The 22,608-nt window shown below is 39.9% G+C and overlaps 4 protein-coding genes across 4 annotated transcripts in view; 1 reads left to right on the top strand and 3 right to left on the bottom strand.

Moving 5' to 3' along the window:
- LOC145452180 (tyrosine-protein kinase transmembrane receptor ROR2-like) overlaps positions 1-22,608 on the top strand; it is a 262,709-nt gene that overhangs the window by 55,619 nt on the left and 184,482 nt on the right. The window lies entirely within an intron of this gene.
- LOC145451488 (uncharacterized) lies at positions 930-6,151 on the bottom strand. Its single transcript, XM_080329700.1, has 3 exons — positions 5,955-6,151; positions 5,540-5,657; positions 930-1,446 (listed from the first exon to the last, which is right to left on the bottom strand). The coding sequence occupies exons 1-3, from the start codon at positions 5,967-5,969 to the stop codon at positions 1,106-1,108; spliced, it is 474 nt and encodes a 157-aa protein (XP_080185826.1). The 5' UTR covers positions 5,970-6,151; the 3' UTR covers positions 930-1,105.
- Positions 6,304-9,969, bottom strand: LOC145452722 (multiple inositol polyphosphate phosphatase 1-like). Its single transcript, XM_080330881.1, has 3 exons — positions 9,238-9,969; positions 8,571-8,767; positions 6,304-6,509 (listed from the first exon to the last, which is right to left on the bottom strand). The coding sequence occupies exons 1-3, from the start codon at positions 9,345-9,347 to the stop codon at positions 6,304-6,306; spliced, it is 513 nt and encodes a 170-aa protein (XP_080187007.1). The 5' UTR covers positions 9,348-9,969.
- Positions 11,826-15,452, bottom strand: LOC145452647 (uncharacterized). The gene is made up of 2 exons (XM_080330825.1): positions 14,968-15,452; positions 11,826-13,232 (listed from the first exon to the last, which is right to left on the bottom strand). Exons 1-2 carry the CDS (start codon positions 15,218-15,220, stop codon positions 13,030-13,032), a joined length of 456 nt encoding a protein of 151 aa, XP_080186951.1. The 5' UTR covers positions 15,221-15,452; the 3' UTR covers positions 11,826-13,029.

Genomic DNA, 22,608 nt, shown 5'->3' with positions numbered 1-22,608 from the left:
GGGTTGTAATGACTCAAGTCATGACTCGACTCGAGTCTGACTCGATTCTCGATTTTGGTGACTCGAATTAACTCGAATCATGTATTCAAATAGTTAACATAACTCGAGTCGGCTCGATTCTATTTGTGCATTGACTCGACTTGTACTCGAATCATTGTGCAAGACTCAACCAAGTCATGTGACTCGAGATTACTACGATCAAGACAGACCCGTCGATCGCGAATAAAGGTGTTGCTACAGGCCCTATCATCGTTAATATATTGTATACTTAGGCTTGTTAATAAAGCATCCCAGTGAAAGATAAAGGTATGGATTTGAAGGTTAACATTTTAGAATTGTTTGACTCGGTCCATAGTGATCCACATCCACATCCACATGATCCATAATTGCCATAAAGTCACAAAATAATAGCGACGACGCTGGATTGTCTACAACAGATTTTATTACCCAATAGAATCCTCGCCCAAAAGTTAATGGGGCATGTTTGCGATGGTTTGGTGATGTAAAAGGTGGTTTGGCGTCGGTAAAAGTGTAGACATTTGCGGTCGTAATGTCGAGTTTGTTCGAACTCGAATTCTGCTATGAGCCGTTGCGTCGTGAACTGAAGCTGACACATATATGCTCACAAGGGGAAATACAGTATAGTGGCAGCGCTAAATAGCGACAGTGCGTTTTGTACCAATATCCAGCGTTTCTTGTTACTTCTCTTTCAGCAGTAATGGCTCTGCTTTCTAAAGCACACATTGCATCCCAATTGCAATCATTCGGATCGTTGAATCCGAAATAATCGAGGGCCTCATCCAAATCCCAAGAGTCGTCTCTGAGTGACTTATTGTTATTCATGATTTCTAAACTTTTCGTAGGCCTATTTGAGTTGCTAGCTTGCTACCTTGATCGCCACGCCCCGATCTTCAATTCATTTTATATTTGGAAATTATAAAATAAAAGATCATTATTACAAAATTTTCCGTGAAATTAATACAGTATTATCGCAATATAAAGTTATATAAAGACGGAAGGCAATACAAGACAATGCATTACGTTTGCTTATCAAACTTTACAAACGCTGCAGATCGATCTACGGTAGGCCTACAATGCGTGATAATCATATCAACGAATACGTGGCAATTATCAGCGGTAACGCTAAATATCGACAGTACGCTTTGTACGAATATGCAGCGCTTGTTGTTGTTGCTGTTGTTGTTGTTGTTGTTGTTGTCGCTGCTGCTGTTGTTGATGTTGTTGTTGTTGGTGTCGTTGTATCTGTTCGGGGCGTAGTAACACTACTTCTTAAAGCACACATTGCATCCCAATTGCAATCATTTGGATCGTTGAATCCAAAATAATCAAGAGCTTCATCCAAGTCCCATGAGCCATCTGTGACTGGATTGCTGTGAGGTAAATCCAATTTGTTTTCATTGTGGAAGACTTGCAGTTTCTTCGTACCTGTGTTCAGAGATGGAAAATCCAAAGGCGGTAATAACGAAGTGGAGACCACAACCGTGTACTTATATGAACCATGTTCGTGGAAATATTATCGTATTCAGCCCTATTTTCGTAGCCTTCGGCTTTAAAGAATTCTGCAGCAGTCAAAAAGGTAGAGATGAAGGAAAATGTCGCATGAGATATCTATAAGTGGCATGAACATAAGTCACATTTTATAGGTACTCATTTAACTTCTCGACACCTTTTTAAACATATTGTTTTCCATTTTATAACAGACGCAGGTTTTCTAGTATGATTGGAATGCTATAGTTTTTCCAATGTATAATATCAATGATTAATGAAACCATATATGAAAATCACTAGCAGTTTTACTTTACGATAGTTTATTCTAATGCTGAACCTCTATGTTTATTTCGAAAAGCTTCGAATAGATACATAATTCGGCCAAGGCCATGACCTGCAGAGCCTATATACCAGTGGTCGGGAACCTTTTTGGTTCGAAGAGCCATATTGGCCCTATTTTGTCCATCTCAACTCCCAAAGAGACTGTTACGTCACATTCGAAAATTCGTGATGTCATCGTAGCACTAAAACTGGTGTTTACGAGGGATGGTGTGAACCTCTGAAAGGTTCGGGTTCGTGTGAACGCGAACCTTTTTGAAAGGTTCTGTGTGAACACGAACGTGAACCTCGTGACGTCATATTGCTAATTCCAACCCTATCTTTCAATGAAGTGATAGCCTATATTAATGTACACGATACCTAGCGAAGACTCGGGCCACATAATGTCGCATTGCTGTAGTAGGCTACATATTGGCGTTTTAAACGTCGCTAAATGTATCAACCGCGGTTATCAAAGGATATAATAATCTCATAAAATCAATACATTCCGTCGCTTTGCCAACAATTTCGACGTGGACTTACCATGAAATATAAGCTTACGCCTCAATGGTCTTAGCCAGACCGGACAATGTGTTCGGAGTCTGAGTATTGCTACATTGATGTTGAGCAGAGTGTAAGACGGGTTTCTATACTCGCTACTGATACCATAAACAACAAGTTATATAGCAGTAGCCAGCACCTTGATCGAACGAATTTGGTTTTAATGATGCAGTAAAGATATGAAGTCAAGATTGACCCTGTACGCCCGCTCGATATTTTACATCAGAAAACGATATCAATTTCATTGATTGGTTGAATAAGCATCATTCGCTGACTACGTATATCGCTCGTGATGTTGTGTGATTGCGGGTCAAACTCACAGCGGAGAGTCACTAAATATTCAAAACGGAAAGCTGAATATTTCGAGAAATTTTTGGTAACAAAAAACAAGTAAAACTTTTAAGGTTGTCATGGTGCATGGTCGTTTAGTGTTGATTTTTTATGCTGCAAGCGCCATGCATAGAGTGACCCGCAGTTGAAATGCAATAAACTTGAACCAAAGATCTTATAATGAAGTGCAAATTACAATTTACCAAAAAGGTTCACAGTGCAGAACCTACCAAGGTTCTGTTGTGAACGCGAACCTCTAAATTTCCGAGGTTCACACACAGAACACGAACGTGAACCTCACGTTCACACCATCCCTAGACTGTTTACTGTTCGAAAATAAAGATCGAAACGAGAGGTATAGAACAGACGGGCCAAGTCACACCATTGATAACACAATTTATCGTCAGAAGCTTAGAATTTAGTATAGCTGATATGAACCGAACGTGACTGTCACACTGATTCCGAAAATCTAAATACTTATCGACTTCTCAATTCTCAAAGTATTCGGCGGTAACATAATGTTGCGCTACGCGCCTACATTTTATCGCCGGTACTACGCAGAGCTATACGTACCAATCAAGAACGTGGAAAGCTGTGACCTATAGTTAGTAATTCGAGTTTGTAAATGTCACATACACGACAGCTCATTTCGCGCGGTAGATCGGGAAGACAATCGTATTTGAAAACTGCGTTTCGAAATGGGCGCCGCCATGTCTGCTATGCTCTTTGATTAATCAACGTATCGCACAATTCAAGATTTCGAGTCGGGTACACGTAATTCGCGAGAGATATCAGCCGCAGGCGTGACAGTAACTTAAATTTGATGATTTTGAAACGAGGAGGTCCGAGCCGCTATACCTGAAAACGACATTGTCTTTACCTCTCTGAGACATGTTTACACTGCCACGAAAATAATTATTCTGGCCGTGATGAAAATTTACCAACAAGTCGCTGCCGTATTGATCAATGCAATAAAAAAGGAAATATTTGGTAAAGAGCCATATCGTATACCCAAAAGAGCCATATATGGCTCGCGAGCCATAGGTTCCCGACCACTGCTATATACGATCAATTTACGTGATTCATATGATGCATCAGAATTCGATCGTAGCATCATAAATGCTAAGTATTGTGCTTGCGTATTCTTACGAGGAGGATATTTCGCTAAACTTTTCAGTACCAGTCACAATGACTGGGTTAAGTCAGTGTTTTCAATTGATATGTGTGCTAAATATGGGCCGTCTGCAGCACAATATAATTGAAATGAAAAAACTTGAGTTTAAACTACTTCGGGAGTTGTTCATACGCGAGATCTTGCGTGTTCCTGACCGTGAGCGAGATATCGCACAACATATCGTTCGCGTATAAACAAGCTTGGGGGTTCGTTAAACTCGAAGTCAGCAGGTTCTAGAACACGGTGCATTGGGAGTGTGTCGTCGCCCACTTTATAAACTGAAGATTCAATATCAAGTACAAGATATGTCTGTGAATATGGCGCAAGTCTAAAGAGACCAGAGGTGGTCAAAGTAGTCAAGAAAGCTACTCAAGTAGAAGTAGAAGTAGCGACGAAAAAATCTACTCAAGTACGAGTAGAAGTACTTTTTCCATAAGCAACCTAAAACTACTTGAAGTAGAAGTAGAATTGACTGACTTTAAATCTACTCAAGTAAGTAAGTAGTTGTGAAAACGATCGTAATTCGTTCACATGGATTGTCAATAGGTGCAAATTGATCAATGTGAAAGGTGCCGAGCTTGATTCATATTGATGTATACCAGGAGGTATTCAATTTTCGACAGCATATGCATACGTCCGCATCATGGGATAAAAATAATAATATTGATATGGAAATGCGATACTATAATCCTATGTTTAATCGAACAGCCCGTTTTAGAAACTATCATGGTATGGCGCCCTCCCCCATATTATAAGGCCCGTGGTGCAGTCGAAGAGGAATAAGGAGAAGTTGTATAGGATATGGTGTGAGCACTTTGCGCGATTATAAAACGTGAATATTAAATATGGTGAAAATGCCATATTGTGTTGCTTTATTTCCGGAAATTAAAGGCATTACTACATTTGCTTTATACTTCATCATGTATGTTATCGAGACAAAAGAACTGATATTATTAGAGATCAAAGTATATGATACTGGGAATTGAAAGTGAAATGTAAATACTACTTCTAAAAGCGGAATATGTATTTCATATCTAAAGACAGAAAGTTTCAAAGGCGGTATGCTAAAACAGCTCTAAAACTAAAAAAAGTCTGAGTTCACTTTCCAGATTATATGACACGCCATGGACTGCTGGATTACGATATGATAAGTATATGCTAGATTGCGAAACATCAGTTTCAAACGTTATGATGAGCCATACATACTGTGGTGAAATATTCCATATGGGCAAAGGGCGACAATGCGGTGTGGACGGAACCACGCCAACCCGCTACCCAAATTATATTCACCAATACTTTCGTGTAATCATACTGGCTACTCCGTATCCACTGAGCGCGAAGCGCGACGACAATTCTGGGTTTTACTCAACTTTTATGAAAAATAAATGTTGATACTCCGTCAAAACAGCCCCGAAATTCCTCCGGCTATCTTCCTGGAGGAAGGATTAAACTACTTATACTTGACAAACTGAAAATAGCGAAAAGTAAGTAAGTAGATCACAAAAAAAATACGAAGTAGAAGTAGAAGTAGCGAAATTCAGATCTACTTGAGTAAGTACCAGAAGTAGAGGTAAACTACTTGAGTACTTCTAAAAAGTACAAGTACTTCGTTACTGACCACCTGTGAAAGAGACTGTTCATACTCACCATTGCATTCATTCACTAGAAATGCCACACCTCCAGATAATGGTGATATGAAGGTGCCTCGGTATGGTTGACTGCTGAACTTGTCCGGGTATTCGTCCGCATAGAAAGATCCGCCGTCCTGGTGAAACACGGCATCGTTTACTATTGTTCAGAAAATTAATTCGAATCTCAGATTGGTGATCAATCCCTTTATGACACTCCATAGGCACATATTCATAATTCGGTGGGAGAAAGGCGTTTTCACATATCACTGAATAGCGTATGTTGGCAAATGAATTAATTATCTTATATACAGGTCGAGAACCGCTGTCATTTACACTACTATTTACCTGATATTTTTCGATCTATATCGTCTTTGATAACTTGTGCAAAAAATGATGAAGGATACGTAATATCGACATGCATCATATCTCACCTCAATCAATCTCATATCTGCAAGCAAACGAACGTTGTAATGTCCGAATAGATACTGATTGACCTCATCTCCGTCACTTATGTTTTTCAATGCAGACAGGATGTAACGCTTTGTCGGACAATTTAACTTGATAGTGAGGTTGTTGCCAAATCCGTATTGGTAGTAGTCCCCCAGATCATTACGGTATTCGAAAGCTAATAAGTAACAATATGACAAGAGTGCTATATTGCAAGGTGTAAAATCAAATCAATGTCGCTCCCAGAATTCCAATGCAGTGCTGCTCTCAGGAAGGTAATTAATAGATATTTACGTAGATACATTTACAACTGGACCAGTCTTACAGTCCTAATCATTTTGTATTTACGGCATCATGCAATTCAACTTGCAAGTCCGCCTTGGTGAATAACGCACACCAGGGACTGTCTTCGCCGTTAATAATTTCCTGCTCAGCGCACCCTTCGCGGTACAATATATCCAGGGTGTCTAGAGTGATGTTGTCTTCTGGAAGTCCAAGCCGTTTTGCGAGGTTGGATGCCATTGTGGAAAAGACCGGGCCTGGATGATAAATAGAGGGACGTCACGTTAGACGCCTGTCAGTGTCACGCTAAAATAATTTGACGTATACCGAAGATCGAATCAAATGAGCAAGGTATATGGTAATTACAAGTATTCGCCAAAGGGCTATACTTGCTTGTAAGGAAGTGAAAGATTTGATCAATCATTAGGTTGCGTCTTTACAAATCGATACTGCCATTAATGACTACATGAGCAGTGTTTCCCAAACTGTGGTACGCGTACCACTAGTGGCACACGGGAGCATCTCAAGCCGTGCGCCAGAAACTTAAGCAAACCTATATACACATTTCTGAATAGAAAAATATGTAGATCAAGATTTCTAATTTGCTTTGTATCCAATTGCCACTGGGCCTACCAAAGTATATTGCACAAGTGAGGCAGGGAGCTTCATGGCCCAAGTTACTGAAAATCGCCAATGCTCGCCCGTGGTTGAAACTATAATCAGACGTACATTACCAATGATTCGCTTGTCTCACACCAAATTGGTCTTTTCTTAATATTTTATTATTATGCTGAGCTGAATTGATTGATCCCATCCAATTGCAACCAAATGTATGACACAATATCTGTATTTGTTAATGCAGGGTGTGATCAGACCAGTTGACCCTACCCAGAGTCATATCGGTCACACCCTGTCCTATACCGTTAAGTTCATTTATTGTTGCTTCATGTGCCAATGTTTGTTTTCTTTACGGTTGAACAAATCAATAAATCTCTCTCTCTCTCTCTCTCTCTCTCTCGTACAACGGTGGTCAACATTGTGCAACAAGGCAGCAGAGTTTCATATATTCCACAAAGCTAGAAAAGGTTATTTTAAAACAGCTGCAAGAACTTTTGTGAACAATTATTTCAAATTCCTGAAAAAAACTTCTTGCGCTTCGCGAGATTTTTCGTGGATTGTTAATTACCATGCCTTGTCACAGCTTCAAAATATTCCATAACAGATCAGCCTATCAAATCTTGCCTTCGCAGCAAACTATTTATTCATGATATTGGTACTGTTAACTTGTGACCAAGCTAAAACGGTTGCCCTCAGCAGTTTCGAGCTGGAAACGACTGTTCCGGTTAATACGAAGAGGAGGTACGTTAGCTCACTTCTGGATGAGGAAGCATATTGAAGTGGTAACATGTGGTTGCTATAATTTGTGGTCAAGTCCCTGACGCCTTCCTCCAAGTAATAATTCCCGAGATGGTACGCGCATACAAAAAGTTTGGATAGCACTGCTATAGAGACTATACCCTATATCAGTGATTCTCAACGGCGGTTCTCCAAGGTAGCCTTCTTGTGGCTCTGATATATACCTATAAATGTGCCAGAAAGAATAAACGACAGCTGTTGTTTGTTTCTACGAATAAGTACAGTCAATTTCTGTATATGAATGCCAAAATGAGGGATATTAGTTATTAAAGCCGTTCAAGGCCGCTTCTGAAAACCTGGAAAGAGAATTCTAGCAGACTAGCGTCAAGCGCATGGATGAATATCAGTCAGACAAGGATATATCTCGAGTTCTGCTGGTCGTAAACCTTTATATATCGTCTCTGTGAAGAGTAAAGTTCGACATAATTTTACTAACCGCAAAATAACGGCTCAAAGTCGAATAAATTGGAATAAGTCCAATATTGCTTGGCGTATAATCCACCGCAAACTTGTGCATGTGCATCAAGTGCTGGAATGTATGAAGACTGAAGAGCTATCACATAACGATGTAATAGTATGTTGTAGTAATGATATGCATTTTCAGTTTATTTCAATGTATAGCACTCGCCAATCTGCGCCTATCAATGCTAAAATAACCGATATAGATCTATAGCAGTCTATTTGCATGCTTTTGAATTAGCTGGATGGCGAGATCCAGAGGTAGGCAAGCTACCTGTATATTCTCGTTATAAGTCGCCTACTCTAGCGTTTTCACGCGGCTCCATACATATACTCTGATGTTTGAAATGCGGCTCCGACATCCAAAAAGTTCGGGAACCACTGCCCTATATAAAACCTAAAGAATTATGTTTATTTGTAAATTTGAATTCTATACATAGTACCGTTCAAAAATTTTCTTTCCTCCGCCAATATTTCGTCATTTTCGACTACTTCCTGACGATACCTTTCGCAACCATAGTGAGTAATAGGCAGTACAACTGCATTGTCGATAATGATAGGCGGTGCTTGCGTCGTGTTTACTTCTTTCGCGAACACTTCAGCAGACATTAGACCCTGCTGTGTGTTTGATGAGAGATACCTGTACACGACAATCGCATAGCAGTAGAATATGCTGTCTTCCAAAACTACTCAAATAAGCAGTCGCAAATAGCCTACGCGTTCATTAACCGCGTGTGTTGTTAGTTACACCCCAAGCCGACGATATACATTTCCAACAGTATAAGGATTCGGTCAGAACGTGTCATGCAAATGATAGCTTTGCTATAGAACAGTGGTTCTATACCTTCTTTTCACCCCCTCCAGAAAAGGTGATCAAGTTCTTACAGAAGTATTAATTTCCAAGGAAGTAAAAGGTAAATATTCTAGGCATGATTAGCGTACAATTCTGAAAACTGTTAATTGGAAGCAGTCTAAAGTCAAAATCACTCAAGAAAGTAGTGCAAGTAAGCAAAACCTAGTTGAATACTCCGAAAAAGTAGAAGTACTTTGTTACTGACCACATCTGCAGTGTCAATACTAACGTATACTGCATATAATAACGTCACTTACATGGCATGGCTGGTTTCAGCGAACAAATGCGGAAAAGCCTGAGAATATCTATATCCCAGTTCGGAAATTTCACGTTTGCCCAACTCTGTAAGCTTTCTTCCATTGTCCATATTCAACCAGTTTTTCCACTCTCTTATTTTCTAGGCACATAAAATCAGTAAAATATCAAAAAAGCTTTTAGATTAGATAGGCTATATGACAGTGTTGACATCAAGTCATTTCGAGTCATGACAAAGTAATTTAATTACTTCAATTTAAATTTCACAAGTCACAAATTCCGCCATCGAAATCATTGAAGTGACACGAATCAAAACAATTGAAATTTAATTGTCCGATTTCGAGGCAATTTCAAAGTAATTTCTGTTTGTGTCATTTGATTTTAATGCGTGGACTGCGAATGCGGGGGAATATGTACTTTCATACTTGGCTCCATATCCTATTTATCATCTACTAAGACGATAGCAGTCACGGTTATTTATGTAAGACGCTGTTGGGGCATACCTTATGGTGAATACCATAAGAATATAATTCAACCGAGCGAGATAGTGTAATGGTTATGCGTCCGGCTTCTCGAGCGGTGGGTCGTGGGTCGCAACTCCGTCGTCAAAGCATCTCGATGGTGCAGGCGGAAAAGAATACCATATCCCTCTCTCTCTCTCAATATAAGCGACGTTGATTGACTGCAATGTTGCACAAAGGCTTTAGTCTAGGCCAGTGGTTCCCAACCTTTTTCGTCTCGTGCTCCCCTTGGCCGATATTTGAGCTAAAATCCCCCCCCCCTGTGAAAAAGTGGCCTGTGACTAAAAAAATGTGCTTTTTAACGCGCAACCTGCTGACTGAGCAATCAAGGGCCAAACATATTCAGATATTTCCGAACTATGGCGAATGCGGACCGCACTAAACTTTGGTAAAGTACAGTCAAATTTGACCTGTTTTCGACCGGTCGGGTATATAGCCGCTGACGAAGAATAAATCACCAAGTCCGCTTGCTATGGACCTGAGTGGAATCGATGTATTTGGTACGGTATGTTTTTCACGTTAGCTCATATGTTGGCTTAAAAAGTTAAACAATTTCACTAGCGGCCTTGTGCTGAATTCGGCTTGACGTTTTCCTGCTTAATAGCAATTTGGTCGAGAGGCTGTCGTGGACCCGACATAATCGTCTCGTGAGCCTCACTTTATCAGGGGTTGTAATATCTACGGAAGGCATTTAAACATACACCTAGCTTGAAATCCGCCAAAGAAACATACAATTGTAAAGAACTAATTTCTACTTAACAGTTCTATACCATAAAAATCTAAAAACCCTGTGAACCCAGTGTATCTTCCGCTACTACCAAAGCCAGATTTCCCCTAAAAAAGTAAGCCAGATTCCCCCCTACAAATTTCAAAATTCCCCCCACGGGGGTAACTCCCCCTCGGTTGGGAACCACTGGTTTAGGCAATGCCGAACTCATGTGTTTGTTTCTTTGTTTGTCTGTGTTACTCGTGGTGTTTGCCGACTATAGAGGTCATTTACACCGTCCAGATTGTCTTTATTTTGATTCCGTAGCTGCCGAATTGCAGACGGCCCAATTCTAGGCATTTTGAGACACTCGTTGCCCGGATCTGATGACGAGGAGGCAGGGTTGTAATGACTCGAGTCCTGACTCGACTCGAGTCAGACTCGAGTCACGATTTTCTGATGACTCGACTTGACTCGAGTCATTTTCTCAAAATACGGAAATGACTCGACTCAACTCGAGTCAATCTGAATATTGACTCGACTTGGACTCGAGTCATTGCGCATGACTCGAACCAAGTCATATGACTCGAGACTCAGACGGCCAAGACTGACATTTCATAGTAATTTCGAAGAATAGTAAAGTAACCACCCTATTGGGATTTCGTCCGTTGATACTGGTACTTGAAAATGCGACTAGATACTGTCGAAAGTGAGGAAAATTTGTATATTACATATGAAATCCATTCGATATCACCAAACAGAGTTATAAAAGTGGGTTTACCAAAACTTTGATTGGAAACTGAGCAGTCAACACAATGACTTGAACTTGGACTCGAGTCATAATACCATGACTCGGACTCCAATGCCTGCTCGATGACTTGGACTCGGACTTGACTCGGTGGTGAATTGAAAATGACTCGACTTGACTCGAGTCAAAATTATAAAAGTGAGATTGACTTGTGACTCGGAGCCTTGTGACTTGGTTACAACCCTGCGAGGAGGAGGCCGGATAAACCTTCAACACTTAGAGGAACTCTGGAGTCGACCTCGGTAGGACTCAAACACGCAGCTCATTAGTTTGTTTTGTGGTTGTTGTTGTTGAGTATGATTTGATTGGCGATTTTAACTCAATGGTTTTGTTCGCCATTTTTGTGATAACTGTTCAGTGTTCATGCATTAGATGACTGCATTCGTTGATAGAGTGAAATCTATTACATGCTTGAAGAGACGTGCGTCTGTCAGTAGTAGGCCTACTTCCAATTTCATTGGTACTTTGAGGTGCGAGCATTTGTTAATTAGCGCTTTCCTTTGGCGACGGTACTTTCGACAGTACATTACGTAGTGTGATACGTCTTCTAGTTCATTACACCACTCGCAATTTGGAGAATCCGACAAACCAATTCTGTTGAGATGTGCTCTTAATCCACAATGCCCGGTTTGTAGGCGGAATAAAATTGACTGGCTTTTCTTCGGCATTTCAAAGAGACTAACAGCTGAATAAACATCGGGAACAAACTTTTTGAAATGTTCTGCAGTTTCGGACCCTGCAAATCTCGAGTTCCACTCTTCATATACATGTGTTCGTATGATTTTAATGATTTCCTTCGAAGTCAGGCTTGGCTCGTCGTCTTGTAGTATGGTATTCATGTAGTCGTCTTGTTTTGTGGTATTCATGGTGTTTGTGGACTACTATGGTCATTTACAACAGGTCGATATTCTTCATTTTGTATTCCGTAACTATGCCGGCTTATAGCACGGCCCACTTCTAGGCTTTTTGTAAGACACCACTTACGCGGATGAGGTGGCGAGGAGGAGCCTAGATAAACCTCCAACACTTAGGTATAGGAATTCTGAAGTCGACCTCGGTCGGACTCAAACCCACAACCCGTTGGTGTTGCAGCTGCGGATTATACCACTGCAATATCTCGCCACCCACAGCTCATTTGTGTTACAGCTGTGGATGATACCACTACGCTATCCCACCCACACTCATAGGTGTAGACAGAAATATACTGTTTAAGCGTGTAGGACAAATTTGTTAGCCGTAAATTCGAAAGGGCTAATCAAGGACAGACTTGGAGATACAGAACGTTTTAATCAGCAGAATATTCACTATTTGTGCCGTTGGGGTTGTATGCATCCATATATCCATGCAGGACTTCGTCTTGTCCCACGAGAATGAAACTTACCGAACAAACTATACGATCTTGTAAACCGACATGGAATCCAGTGAATAACGGATTGGTATTGATGACGTGGCCATTTACAGTGTACAGCTTTGTGTGTGGTTCAAGACGGTTTTGCAAGGTAGTATATTTTATGACTTGAAAATTGGTCTCTGAGTCATCATACATTTCATATTCCTCTCACGTTGAGTCCGAGTCAAGTCAAGCCATTTCAGGGCACTGACTGCTGGAGTCAGGTCAAGTAACTCGAAAAACGTGACTCGAATCATCCCAACACCGACGACGTGTCACGGAGTTCGAGTAACTGACAATAACTGTGTTAGCGTGCAGAGAACTGACCCATATGTAGCAAGTATAATACCCTAATTCACTTCGTTATAATCATAATGTCGCATATATGAAAAAAGATGTATGGTATATGCTTGCTTGTAGATCTCCGTCGCACGACTCTGCATTTCCCGTAACATTAATGATATCCCTGATTGCCTCCAGAGTGCTGAATTCTGCTACATCGTTGCCATATATGCTAGGATAGTATCGCTCTCCGTGACGGGTGAAGATGACGATGCCTGCATTTGTAGAGCCTGTAGTAACAGAATGATAATTTGTAATATAGTGGGAGGAAATTGCAAATGGCATTATAACTCTTTCAACAAACACCTCAAGTATAGCCTACGTGGCTCATTGTACATAAATATGTATTACGGAATAACATTAGACGTCGTAAAGACATCGTAGTTCTGATAAAGAAATAGTAGTGCGATTTGTGAGATTGATTAGCATTTTGGATATAATATATATATGTATGTCATACATATTACACATGCTAGTAAAGTTTAATACTAGTGAGGTCCAACACTGACCCTAGTTCTAGATATTCCGCATGAATCGGCAAGTCCGCACGTACATAGACAGGGAATTATGAATGTACCGACCACGTGTGCGCTAGGGTTTCGGTTTGCGCTATTCATAATGTAGGCCAATGATATGTATATGTATTGTATATCGCCTACGCCTATTGCATATGCAATTGAGGTGTGGACCAGTATATTATAAACAACATTTTATTGGAGTTGATCTACTAACTAAGTGGTCTCAAACCTTTTTATTCCCGTACAATCCTGGGTAAATTTTTATGTGTAAATTACCCTCCTAAGAATTTATTATTTCAGAATTCCGTCAACGTTAACATATTCACTGGAGTCTTACCATTCGATTACTCGCTTTTCGTTATGGAATCTAATATAAGTGACGTCACAGATGCATTCTTTCTGTGGTCATTGCATGAAGATAATCACAACTTTTGGGTAGTAGATATGTGGAGTATATAATGTTGGGGGTTATAGCTCAGGGGTCGGGAACCTGTGTGATCAAAAGAGCCATATTGGCACTATATTTCTAATGTCACTCCCAAAGTGTCATTTAATGATTTCAATCAAATAATGCGTCACAATTAAAGATTAGTGACCTCATTATGGCACGAAATCAAAATTCACTACATGCGAATCGTCGTGCGGGTCATATTTTCGCTGTAAAAGCACTAATGAAGCCGATTGCCCGACATCTCAGCATGCGGGGGTCCGGAAGCTTTCGCAAGCTCGATATATTTGATTGTATTTTCGAAACTTATGGGATGGGATTTCGAAACTGGGATGATCATGACTTCGGAAATGTGTTATTTCCAGTAACTTTCGTAGCTTTGTACTATTTCTCGTATGCTGCGACACGGCCAATTAAGGTTGCAAGGCTTTCTCAGTGGAAAATAGTATCTAAACTATAATTCTCGTTAGTAAATTAACTTTCAGTTGCGAGGAGCGTATAATTTCAGTACTCAAAAAAATCGTGTTTTACTATTCGACTCGAATCATAAAAATTAATACTCGATTCAGATTCGAGTACTCTAATCATTGTGCCCATCCCTTCTGATCACCTATCACCTCGAAAAAATGGCCCCTTTTTTAGTAAATTCACCAGCGATTAGAGTTATAGGTGAATAAATTTCCCGATTATATTTGTGTCGAAATTGAACAGGGGGTGATGAGTCGAGAATGGTCGGGTACTACCGGTATAGACATAGAACTGAGCGACCAAGAGCCGGTGGATTTTGATGGGATTTTCCAAATGCAAGCTTGAGCCTATAGATGACAGTCTGTGTATTAAGTATCATTGCAAAGTTTTACCTTGGCTGAAATGCCGAAACGAAGTAGATAACGTCGAAATAAACTAGTATCGGAATATAATAAATAGCCCTATACATTTGCAAAATGGACCTCCAACGTCAGGCGATAAAATCAAAATAGAAAAAACGATATATCTCACCCTCCGGGGTTTCATATTGTGTGATATCCCCTCTTCCTGAATACTTATAAGCAGTTAAAAATTGGTATTTCTTATAGGGATATTCCGGATCGCCTTGAAAATTCGTGGAGCAAAACGTCGACGTTGCTACCGCCACACGCATCAATACTAAAACGGCTGCGTAATGCATCAGAAACGTTCTCAGTCTATATGCTTCTATAGACAAAAGGTGGAACACAAACATGTAATGCAGTGGTTTTGTAGATACGTCCATCTGGGTAAAGCGAATATCGGAATTATAGAGTAACGTGCTTTTTGGAGTCCGTGACTACAGCTCAACAACATACAGAAAACACGAAAAAGGTTTGTCCATATATAAGTCTGAAGATACGGAAGAAGCGCATTTCGTATTCATGCACGGATTGCATGTAGGCTACACTACAGTGGCACACCCCTATACATAATGTGAAATGTATGTACTGTATTTAAGGTATTTCCGTTGATAAGCGGAATACGTTGGATAGTTGACGTATTCATTCAATATAGGCTACCTAACAATACACTTATATATATATATACGCTGTAAATAAAGCTTTTAAAAAGCACAACGGAAAGACCACTCGAACTCAAAAATGCAGGGTTGTAATGACTCGAGTCATGACTCGACTCGAGTCAGACTCGAGTCACGATTTTTTTGTGACTCGACTTGACTCGAGTCATTTTCTTGAAATGGGAAAATGACTCGACTCGACTCGAGTCAATATTTGGATTGACTCGACTTGTACTCGAGTCATTACGCATGACTCGATTCAAGTCATTGACTCGGCTTATTTTAAGTGACTTGAAGATGAAGAAAGTTGCGAATCACAATGATTAGATCAACGCATGTGACGAATTCTGTCGACATCGCTATTTGTCACCACTGCTTTCGTTGCACTCGTCTGATATCAGATGTGCGCCGCTGTAAAAACAAAAGACAATGGGACATAGTAGCAAAGAGCAATGCATTGTACAAAATCATCCAGTGATGAAGAGGTAATAGATCCTCCGCCAACAAAGTACTCAAGACATTTCAATTATACAAGCAAACAACCGAAGCAACGTCCAATTAGAGCCAAAGAAATGACTCAGATGGTCAAGTAGCCTACTTGGAAGAGACTGATAAGCTCATGTGTGGATATGAAGGCGATGATTCTTTGCATTTTTGGCCGACTAGAATGGATGAGTATCTAATGTTCTTCAGTGTGGTTCAAACTTGCTTTTCAATTCCTGCATCTAACGCACCAGAGGAACGTGTATCCAGTGGATGTGGATTATTCTAAGGCCATGCCGCCTCAACATATATGAGAATCTCCTTTTCACTTTAGTATTTTTCAAGTGTAACTCATTGATTTGATCTGCTGTCTGTGAAAACACACAATACCCTCCGTCCATTTGACGTTTTGTTAGGTATGTGCATTGTGCACGTGATAATAATGAATGGCGAATGTTGTGTGATATTTGTACAATAGGGCCGATCAAAAATACCTTCTTTTTCATTCTACTGGGTGGCTACTTGATAAAATTGCTACGTTGCATAAAAAGAACACTGAATCTGGCCTAATTTGAAAAAGTGGAATCAATGAAATGAGAGGAGAAAAGTTTGGTTTTGAAAATACATGGAGTATTTTTAGTGAGAAATGATTTCATATAATATAATTACATACTAGCAGTAAGTCGACTACTTTTTCATATCCAAAATATTCCACTCTAATAACTCCGCTTCTTCTAGTTGGAATTGAGCCAAATTTTCTATGAATCATATTTTTACACAATCTAACAATATCATGAGGTAGCCGGTATATTTCGAAAGTCTCTATTTGTAATTAATCCAAAATATTTTCTCTTAGCATTGCTTTCTACTGGTTGGAATTAAGCCAAATTTAAGTTCTTTTAGATAATCTAACAATTTTAAGAAGTAGCTTTGAGAATTTTTTTGGTAAATGTAGGGCAAATTAGACTAAGACAACAGTAAATCAGCACTAAAGTAACGCTCCGGCGACTGTTTCGGCAGCTGAGCAGGAAAGTTGACCTTTTTTCTGGTCAACCACCTGATATGATGTGAAAGCAAAGCTGTACCTCTACATAAGCGTTTATCTGTTGATTCTTTACCAGCTTGTATCTAGCTAGACGTGAATTCGTAGGTCTTCTATCAGATAGTATGTAGACGTGAATTCGTTAATTCTCCATAAGCTATTTGTGAGCGGTCGTCGATGGGCTCGTAATAAAAACTGAATGCTTTTATTTGTGATATATCAGACTGACAAGACAGATATTTGATTTAAAGTTCTAAGATTAGTAACGTTATCGTATTGGCGGCCTGTCTCGTCTATCTGTAGCATCGGTATATGAGGTCAGGAACTGTCTGTTATCTGCCTAACTAAATAAACTTGTGCCAAGACTATGATAGGGACAAAATAAGCATGTTTGGCAAGCAAGGAATTCGATATCACCCAAGCCGGATTGAAAACATAAGTTGAACATATGACTTCAATACTGTGACTTGGACTCGACTCGAGTTATAACACTATGACTCGGACTTGACCCTTAAAACGGTGACTTGGACTCGGACTCGAGTCGGTGATGAATTGAAAATGACTCGACTCGACTCGAGTCAAAACCACAAAAGTCAGATTGACTCGTGACTCGGAACCAAGTGACTTGGTTACAACCCTGCAAAAATGTCGGCAGAAGCGACACAAATTTCACTATGTCACTGACAGGAAAGTATGTAAATTCATTCCTCCAAAAAGAGTTCTTCTTAGAACTTGATTCGGGTTAATATCGACTTGACATCACCTTGCGTAACGATTGCGATGGTATAGTTTTATGCATTTTTGAAGCCCAGAATATCTCCACGCGAACATCACAAAACGCCAGGTTAAAAGTTGCAATATCTGATGATTGATCCTTTGCCGCTGCCGATTTATAATTCAGTAAATGTGAGGCGTGACCAGTGTTCTTTTAAAGATATTTACTGTACGGCAATAGAATGGAAATTCTATTGCATCTGAAAATGTATGATTTTCTAGAAGTAAGTTTAAGAACACTTGTCATAAATCAATCATATCCAAATTATGGTTAGGGTATTGAATTCGTTTCACTAGAATATGCACTTAGTTTTATGTGAAATCGTAACGGATCATCGCAGTACTGTGTTTCTCAATTTACACACGTTACATTGACGTGTTACGCCCTTTTAAGTTATTTTCATCACGATAATAAATATTGTGATGTTATGTCGATGGGTCTTCGACAATCGTATGATTTGCGGACAATTTCAGTTCTCCCGCACATTCACCGTTCGCCCTCTCGTGTCCGGAATTTGGTCGACAAAAATATGGTAACCTTGTTGTAATAGTATACTAGATTATTATTCTAATAGCCAGTATCTATAGTTTATTAGACAGCTCTGTGAATTTGATGGCACAGCTCTCACCTTTACGAACCCTTTTATATAATTTGAATGGAACGAATATGGTATATATCCGTTTACATTGTAACGGATGTGTAGATGTTTGTTGTATTGCATCTTATTAATTTGTTTCAACTTCTCGATGCTTCGTATTCGATTCTTTATTTCGGCTGATAATAACGGAATGTAGCATGTAGCTATACAGTTATACTCACGTATTATTTTATTAGCAGTATAGGCTTACAATGTGTGCGTGAGCGATACAACGCATTTGCGCATGCGTATTTAACTTATTCGATTCAAGATAAATGGTCAATTAATCTGTTTCAACACAGCTAGCAAAATGTAATTACTTTGAATGATCACTCATACTTCAAGAAGTCAATTTGACTTGAATTGTGACTTGACTGGTCACTTGACTCGAGCCACCTTCGAAAATCGATTGACTTGACTTGACTTGACTCGAGTCAAAATGTGCAATGACTCGAGATGACTCGTGACTCAAAGGTAGTGACTTGATCCCAACACTGTAGCATTCTGTATTAGTCACAGAGGTGTGTCACACAATGTACAAAATGGATATAAGCATGGACATAAGCTATATCTCACTCCTCAACTACATTTTATAAATTTCGTTTTTCATTTTATATCAGTAATCGGTTTTCTCGTGTGACTGGAATGCTAAAATTATTCAATCCTATAGTACAGATGGTTCTCAAACGGGGGGCGCCCCCTTTGGGGTAATGCGAAGCATGGACCGGAGCCGGATTGGATATCGAATGGACTTTTTCACTTTTGGCCGGAGCCGGATCGGAGTCAGATCAGTACTTTTTCTGATACGACCGGAGACGGATCGAAGCCGGATCAGTAATTTTTTGATCCGGCTATAGAATTTTTATTGATAAGCATGACTTTTGTAACTAAATAACTACCAACCAACCACACGCAAATAACCGCCATACCAGTGCAAAAATAAACGAGCCATATTTATAATTTCACGGAACCACCATACCGTGTAGGGCGAAGCTTGGACCGGAGCCGGATTGGATAGCCGGCCAGAATTTTTCATTTTTAGCCGGAGCCGGATCGGAGCCGGACCAGAGAATTGAAAAACAGGATCGGACTCGGATCAGAGAATTTTTCGATCCGCTCCGCACTACTTGGGGGGGCGTGAAAGCATCTGAAGGGGGCGCGAAGTTGGCTGAGAAAAATGAAGTTTATGATCTTGGAAAGAGTTTAATTATTCTTGAAAGCACCATATTTCAATAATCCTAATTATATTGCGATTTTAAATGTCCATACGCCGATGCTAGATTGTGATTGATACCTGACCTTGCACTGTTCAGAAGATGTCTCTGAATTAGGATTAGCTGATGATGCATCTATGTACTATTCAGGTGTTAGCCGATGCTTTTTTTGTCTTGTCTGTCAAGCGTCAAGCGTCTGTGCTGCTGCTGTGCTGTGCCTCATTTTGATTGCTTATATTGTTTATGATATGATAGGTTAATGTCGCAATTGCTATACTGCAAGTGTACGAGGCATTCCACCTCTAAGCGGCGTTTGGTTCAACGATTTAAAATGAAAGCATCCATTTTTGAATATAGAAATATGAGTAATGTCCGAATTGCTCCCAAATCTGGCAGAGAGCCTATCCAGATCTAGTGGAAGTACTCATCGTTGGTACTCAAGTAGAAGTAGAAATATGGAAGTAGCGATTTCCAAGTAAGTAAAATAGCAATTATTATAGATCTAATTTGTCCTCAAATCTGGAAACCGTAAAGTAGTAGCAGACAAAGTCTAAATTCATTACCACTTGAGTTGGTAGTACGAGTAGACAACACCTACTGGGAGCACTTTGAAAAGTAGAAGTATTTCGTTACCGACCACCTCTGATCCCATCATTTGTTCCTCCCACCATTTTTTGCCCCACAATATAACCCGTTGTGACATTGTTAATTCCACTTCGAAGAAAATTAAATTGCACCTACGAGTTCATTCTCTTAGGTATCTATCCTGTTTAGAATCGGTCGGACTTCAATCAGTACAATGTGGCTGCAGCCAACATTTTCAAGAAATAATATAATCGCACAATTCCAGAACTGATAACGAAAACCCAAACGTTATCAGGAAATAGACCCAATATGGACGGATCAACCATCAACGCTAGGACTGCTAACACAGTTGCGATTAGACAAGCGTATACCCGTGAGACTGATATCTTGATCGTTGACTGAACGAGTTAACCAGTCAGACCGTCACCCAGACCAGCTCCAGCAAAACGCTAATGATTACAGTTGATTGGAACAGGTGTTACTGTGCTAATCCAGCCATTCCTTAACCATCCGCACTGTAACTTACGCTGCATGGTGAAGTACAACGCTGATAGTCGCAAGATATGTAGACATAAGAGTGGCCAGCGTGAAAGGCGCCTTCGCCTCCACGTTAAAGGAGTGGCAACCCGGAATACGTGTGTTGCTTTCTATACCTGATCAAATCGGAGCATCGCTGTCTCGATTCGAGTATATGTAGGCTTGCCATACGTCCTCTTTTAATAGGATTTGTCCTCTTTTTTGACTTTTTTGAAAGTGTCCTCGGAGGACGCCCTTTTGTCCTCTTTTTTGAGATTTTGTCCTCATTTTTGAAATTTTTGGACAGATTTAGAGCAAATTGCGAGTGATATGCCGCAAATTAGCACAGAAGTTAAGCTCCGGCGGGTATTTCGTAGTTAAAAACGGTAATTTTAGCTCTGAGCGAAAAGATGACTTTTTTTTTTTTTTTTTTTTAGACAACCGATCACAATGTGGGAAAAATTCACAGGTTTTTGAGAATTCTACTCCGGTTTTGCAAGTTGCAAGTGTTATGACTTTCAAAGAGCACTGTCTGCGCAGGTTTTGTCCCATTTTGACTATTCTGTGAACTGGTATGAAGAGATTGAGTTCTCTATCACGAAACGGTAATGTTAACCTCCGCAACCTACCGCGGTCGATGACGCACTCCTTGCAGTTTCTTTATTGTTGATGCGTATTTATATTCATCGAAGATTGTATAAATGGATCACATGAAAGAAAGTACCGTCATGTAAACCGAGCTGTAAAACCGATAAGTACAAAGTCAAATGGTCGTCTCGTCGAACATGTTTTAGCACTCAGAAGCCTTTCAAGACTTTGTAACCAGCATATTTGCAGTATAATTTTCGTTTCTATCCTATATCACGACGCCAGTTGTCATAGGTATAAGTTACTTTGTCCAGGGAACATGAGTTATACGACTTGCAAATAAAACCATATGCTGTAAACTAATGGGTGCAGTGTGAGCCAAATATTCGAATACGGCGTGACTCATACGATGTCACATTGTCATTGTCACACACACATTTAACGTAAATGCGAAACAGGCTTGTGCGTGCAAGTGGTTGTGACGAGTATCCTATACTTTTGGATACCTTGCCAGGTTTGAATTTCAACTATTGACAGACCTACTTTCATAATTTGTTATCGATATCAGAATTTGTCAGTCTGTCTTGGTATGTATATGTCGGATATGTATATGTATCTGTCCAGCTAACTACCTTAGTGCTTTTCGAACCATTAGCTTGCGCGCCGCCAATGTACCTACATTTGTATTCGTTTTACTTCCACTCCCATATGAGTGCCATGGCCGACTATAGTCATATATATGACCATACATGTTGCGAGCAATGAACCCATCACCTGAAGCTTGATTCAGAACATGCAAAGACCATCAATTCTGACATTGAAAAACATTTGATGGAAAATTATATGTTGGTGCGACAAATTATATTGAGGCTATGTGCCTCCCAGAGTATTCGCAAATTAATTAAAATGAATCTCCTTGGGTATTCCGGTATCAAATCACCGCGTTGACCAACCAAGTCAGTATTAGAGGTCATTTCCGAGTCCTTTCCGTTATTAATTATATAGTTTATGTTTATTGGCCTGCTTTATGATTAGTCCACCAGCAGTCGGGAAATATCGTTGCTACATCGAGTATGCTATAATTTGATATTAATTCGAGGCATTACTCGCATTTAATCAATCGATCACATTGAAATAATCAGCCATGCCATTTCAAAGATTATTAAACACGGGCATAGTATCAGACTCTATAATGGACTGGATACAACAAATGAGGAAGTAAAAGAAGGAAGAGAAAATGATTTACCGAATTATCTAACGAAACGAATTATA

The sequence above is a fragment of the Botryllus schlosseri genome, chromosome 12 (genome assembly GCF_051294905.1).
Source record: "Botryllus schlosseri isolate E-star chromosome 12, Bs_hap1, whole genome shotgun sequence".
In the NCBI taxonomy this organism is placed as follows: Eukaryota; Metazoa; Chordata; class Ascidiacea; order Stolidobranchia; family Styelidae; genus Botryllus; species Botryllus schlosseri.
Note: the sequence above shows the minus strand (reverse complement) of the source record. Positions and strands in the feature narration are given on the sequence as shown.

Excerpts from the sequence above, each read along its gene's own strand:
- LOC145451488 (XM_080329700.1), bottom strand. Across the intron at positions 1,447-5,539 it reads TCTAGTGAATGAATGCAATG|GTACGAAGAAACTGCAAGTC; the intron begins GTGAGTATGAAC and ends CTCTGAACACAG.
- LOC145452722 (XM_080330881.1), bottom strand. The coding sequence starts at position 9,347 with ATGGACAATGGAAGAAAGCTTACAGAGTTGGGCAAACGTGAAATTTCC. Across the intron at positions 8,768-9,237 it reads GCTGAAACCAGCCATGCCAT|GTATCTCTCATCAAACACAC; the intron begins GTAAGTGACGTT and ends TGTCGTGTACAG. Across the intron at positions 6,510-8,570 it reads GGAAAGAAAATTTTTGAACG|GCCCGGTCTTTTCCACAATG; the intron begins GTACTATGTATA and ends TTTATCATCCAG.
- LOC145452647 (XM_080330825.1), bottom strand. The coding sequence starts at position 15,220 with ATGGACGTATCTACAAAACCACTGCATTACATGTTTGTGTTCCACCTT. Across the intron at positions 13,233-14,967 it reads ACAATATGAAACCCCGGAGG|GCTCTACAAATGCAGGCATC; the intron begins GTGAGATATATC and ends CTGTTACTACAG.